The sequence below is a fragment of the Physeter macrocephalus genome, chromosome 13 (genome assembly GCF_002837175.3).
Source record: "Physeter macrocephalus isolate SW-GA chromosome 13, ASM283717v5, whole genome shotgun sequence".
Classification (NCBI taxonomy): domain Eukaryota; kingdom Metazoa; phylum Chordata; class Mammalia; order Artiodactyla; family Physeteridae; genus Physeter; species Physeter macrocephalus.
The window spans coordinates 88,133,270-88,135,548 of NC_041226.1; the positions used below are offsets into that span (position 1 = coordinate 88,133,270).

Here is a 2,279-nt window from a genome sequence, read left to right on the forward strand (position 1 = left end):
ACTGTCCCACACAGGCCCAGGGGGGGGGGGGGGGGGCAGGACCTGCCCCACCGGGGGAGGGGGTGGGGCAAGAAAGGAGTTCGGGCTGGCTCCAAGGTCAGGTCACACCTGACCTGCTTGTCCCTCCGCCCTCCCCAGGCTGCAGTAGCCCAGAGCTTTGAACGGGAGCAGCTGCACTTCGGCCAACCCAGCAGCTACCTTGTGCAGCTCCCACAGGCCATACAGCGCTGCCGTGACCACATGATACAAAGCCTGCAGTCTGTAGGCCTGAGGCCCGTGATCCCCCAGGGCAGCTACTTCCTCATCACAGACATCTCGGAATTCAGTGAGTGGGACTGGCCGGGTTGGGCCAGGTACAGGGCCCTGGAGGCTGCCCAGGGCTCAGCCTGGCCTCTGTCCCCCAGAGAGCAAGATGCCCAACTTGCCTGGAGCTGCAGATGAGCCTTATGACAGACGCTTCGTCAAGTGGATGATCAAGACCAAGGTGGGCTGGGCCTCTGCCAGGGCCGCTGTGTATGTTTTACAGGCTGTGCACTGCTAAGGGTGCCTGACCAGGGGGCTGATGCGCCAAAATCCAGCCAATCCTCTGCCTTGAGCCGTGGTACAGGGTTGGATCCACTTCAAGGAATGGGGAGCCTGTTTTTAATTTGCCTAAATATGCCTTGTGGGCTGGCAGGAGTTCTTGCCCTCTCAGGGCCTCAGTCTTCCCATCTGTACAGTGAGGAGTTGGCCCATTAACTCTGAGGTCCATCCAGCTCAGAGCTACGATTCTAAGACTTACTTCTTTTTTTGTTTGTTTGTGGGGATTTTTTTTTGTTTTTTGTTTTGGCCGTGCCACATGGTTTACAGGATCTTAGTTCCCCGACCAGGGATTGAACCCGTGCCCTCAGCAGTGAAAGTGCAGAGTCCTAACCACTGGACTGCCAGGGAATTCCCTAAGACTTATTTCTTCTATGGCTCTGCCTTGACCTGCCGCATGATCGTCCCTGCTCTCAGCCTCCCTCTCCCTTCTGTACGTAAGGAGGGACTTGGAATGGTGATTTGGGATGCTTTTCCTCTGACCGTGATGCAGCACTGGGAGGTGCTGCACTGAAGCTAATTTTCCTTCTCCTGTCTCATCACGGAACACCTCTGACCCCCTGGAGCCCCCCAGAGGCCTGCTGGGCTGTGGGGCCACTGAGACGTGGGCTTCCTCCTCCACAGGGCTTGATGGCCATCCCGGTCTCCATCTTCTGCAGCGTGCCACATCAGAAGCTCTTTGACCACTACATCCGCTTCTGTTTCATGAAGGTAAAGGACAGGCCTGGGGGAGGGAAGACCTCCCCAAGCCTCCCCAGGCCTCCTGCGGGTGTGGGGAGAGGGGTAGGACCGATCTGTGTTGGTGCAGGATGAATCCACGCTCCAGGCCATGGACAAGAAGCTACAGAAGTGGAAGGATGAGCTCAGGCCCTGACATCACCCCCTGGGCCCTGCCCTGCCTGGTCCCTGCACACTCGGCAGGGCTCTGTCTTTGTCCAGGTTGCAGCCATTCCCAGGTTGGGGGTAGATGGTACTGGAGGATCTCTTCTCTGTAACACAGAATAACCTCAGGGAAGAGCCCCCCTTTTGGTCCTGGGGGAGTCAGGAGTACTTCCCCATGGTGCATAGCTATGTTCCTGTTGCAGAGGTGAAGGAGGCCTGACCGGGGCCTCTCCCTGGTCCTCCCTGTGCTGGGCTATATGGTCTTGGGTCCCCTCTGGCCTCCCCAGACTCAGCTGGGACTCAGAGGGCAGAGTTCAATAGTGTACTGGCCTTGGGTCTCAGCCCTGGCCCCAGCCTTGCACTGGCCCCAGCCAGGCCTCAGGCATCCCTCCCTTTCCTTATCCAAGCTTGATTTTGGAAAGTTGCCCTTAGACTTGACTCTTCAAGCCAGTACTTTTGCCCATAATAAAGTTTTAAGTTATTCATACTGTTATTGGCTGCTTCTCTCTGCTTCACACCCTGGTGCTGATTGCAGATGGGGGCTTAGTCAGAATGGAAGGCACCTCCCACCTCCCTGAACCTCAGATCCCAGACTCTCTTTGTACAAATGTGTTTTGAGGCCCAAAGAAGGGCAGGGACTTGGACCTTGTCTGAGGCCACCCAGTTAGTTAATGGTAAAACCAGGCCTAGGGGCTCAGATGGTATGTGTTACCGTTGGGGTGTGTGTGTGTGTGTGTGTGTGTGTGTGTGTGTGTGTGTGTGTGTGTGTGTGTGTGTGAGTGTGTGAGTGTGTGTGAGTGTGTGTGTGTGTGTGTGTG

General features: G+C 56.5%; 1 protein-coding gene across 5 annotated transcripts in view; it reads left to right on the forward strand.

Annotated features, from left to right (window-relative positions):
* The window catches only part of KYAT1 (kynurenine aminotransferase 1), a 35,637-nt gene extending 33,688 nt beyond the window's left edge, over positions 1-1,949 (forward strand). For 2 of the 5 annotated variants that reach the window (XM_007103778.3, XM_007103780.3), the window contains 4 exons: positions 139-325; positions 405-484; positions 1,204-1,290; positions 1,388-1,949. In XM_007103778.3, coding sequence (XP_007103840.1) covers positions 139-325; positions 405-484; positions 1,204-1,290; positions 1,388-1,453 — 420 coding nt within the window. In that variant the 3' untranslated portion in view covers positions 1,454-1,949. Of the gene's footprint in view, positions 1-138; positions 326-404; positions 485-1,203 lie in introns of all 5 variants that reach the window. The other 3 variants (XM_024126460.3, XM_024126461.3, XM_028497300.2) reach the window with 2 other exon arrangements.
* The last annotated feature ends 330 nt before the right edge of the window (positions 1,950-2,279 follow it).